The 1035-nt window shown below is 29.9% G+C and overlaps 1 protein-coding gene across 1 annotated transcript in view; it reads left to right on the top strand.

The window, feature by feature from the left end:
• The first annotated feature begins 603 nt into the window (after nt 1-603).
• LOC117171874 overlaps nt 604-1035 on the top strand; it is a 10243-nt gene continuing 9811 nt past the window's right edge. The window contains exon 1 of the mRNA XM_033359512.1: nt 604-700. Coding sequence (XP_033215403.1) covers nt 610-700 — 91 coding nt within the window. The 5' untranslated portion in view covers nt 604-609. The remainder of the gene's footprint in view (nt 701-1035) is intronic.

Raw genomic sequence — 1035 nt, 5'->3', positions numbered from 1 at the left:
AAAATACCATTTTTAATTAATCGTTAATTTGCTTCATAGTCCATTCAGTAATAAATATAACAATTATAAATGCACCTCCACAATATCGGTTTACTTAAAAAAAAATATATTATTTTAGAGCTAGTTTTAGGTATTAAAATAAGAAACAGAAAAAGCAGTCTCAAGTGGTACTAAGATGGGACCATTGATAGCAAATCACATTCAGTTGTTTCGCATTGAAAATAACAAGACAAAGTCATCCTATTAAAAAACAGGGCTAGTAAAAAAAATCCATGAAAAAGAGATCTGTAGTTTTCACAGGGTGTGATCTCACAGAAGCACAACGAAATTAGATGAAACGCAATAGAATACTCGTGAGAAATATCACGTACACCATTTGTTGCTGAGAATAATCGGCAAAAAAAAGTTCTCTAATTTATTCATTTAGGTAATTAATTCATTAATGTAGGTATGCTTAATCTTTTCCGAAGGTGATATGAGTAATAAACACAGAAGATAAGAAAAATTTCTTGATCAAGAATCGTTTCTGAATCTTTTCCATTCATTAAACCATAAATAGTCCACGAAACTGCTAGTCTTCTACGAACTTCTTCAAAACTCAGTCTTGAGATGTCTTTCGTAATTTATATCCGCATTTATGCAGAAACTATGAAGATCGTCAGTGCTTACTTTGCCTACACGGTTTTTCTCAGTTTTTCAAGTAAGTGAATCTAATATAATATAATATTTATAATAATAAAAAATATTACATATTTTCGAAATATGGTCAATAAACCGTAAGCCTAGAACTAATAACATCCCCTTAAGTTTTTGGTCGACTTTGCCAGACCAAAAACTATAACACATGGTACTAAAATAAAATATGAAACAAATTTCGAAGATTTTATTTGATAGTTATTCATGAAAGTTAGTACGAGGGAGAGTTTCAGGACACAGAACACACATTTGGGGTTAAAATACCAAAATTGAAAACTTTTGATCTAGTTTTGAAAAATTTATTAATGTAGAAGATTTATTTGAAACTCAGTACGAGGG

The sequence above is a fragment of the Belonocnema kinseyi genome, chromosome 4 (assembly GCF_010883055.1).
Source record: "Belonocnema kinseyi isolate 2016_QV_RU_SX_M_011 chromosome 4, B_treatae_v1, whole genome shotgun sequence".
Taxonomy (NCBI): Eukaryota; Metazoa; Arthropoda; class Insecta; order Hymenoptera; family Cynipidae; genus Belonocnema; species Belonocnema kinseyi.
Note: the sequence above shows the minus strand (reverse complement) of the source record. Positions and strands in the feature narration are given on the sequence as shown.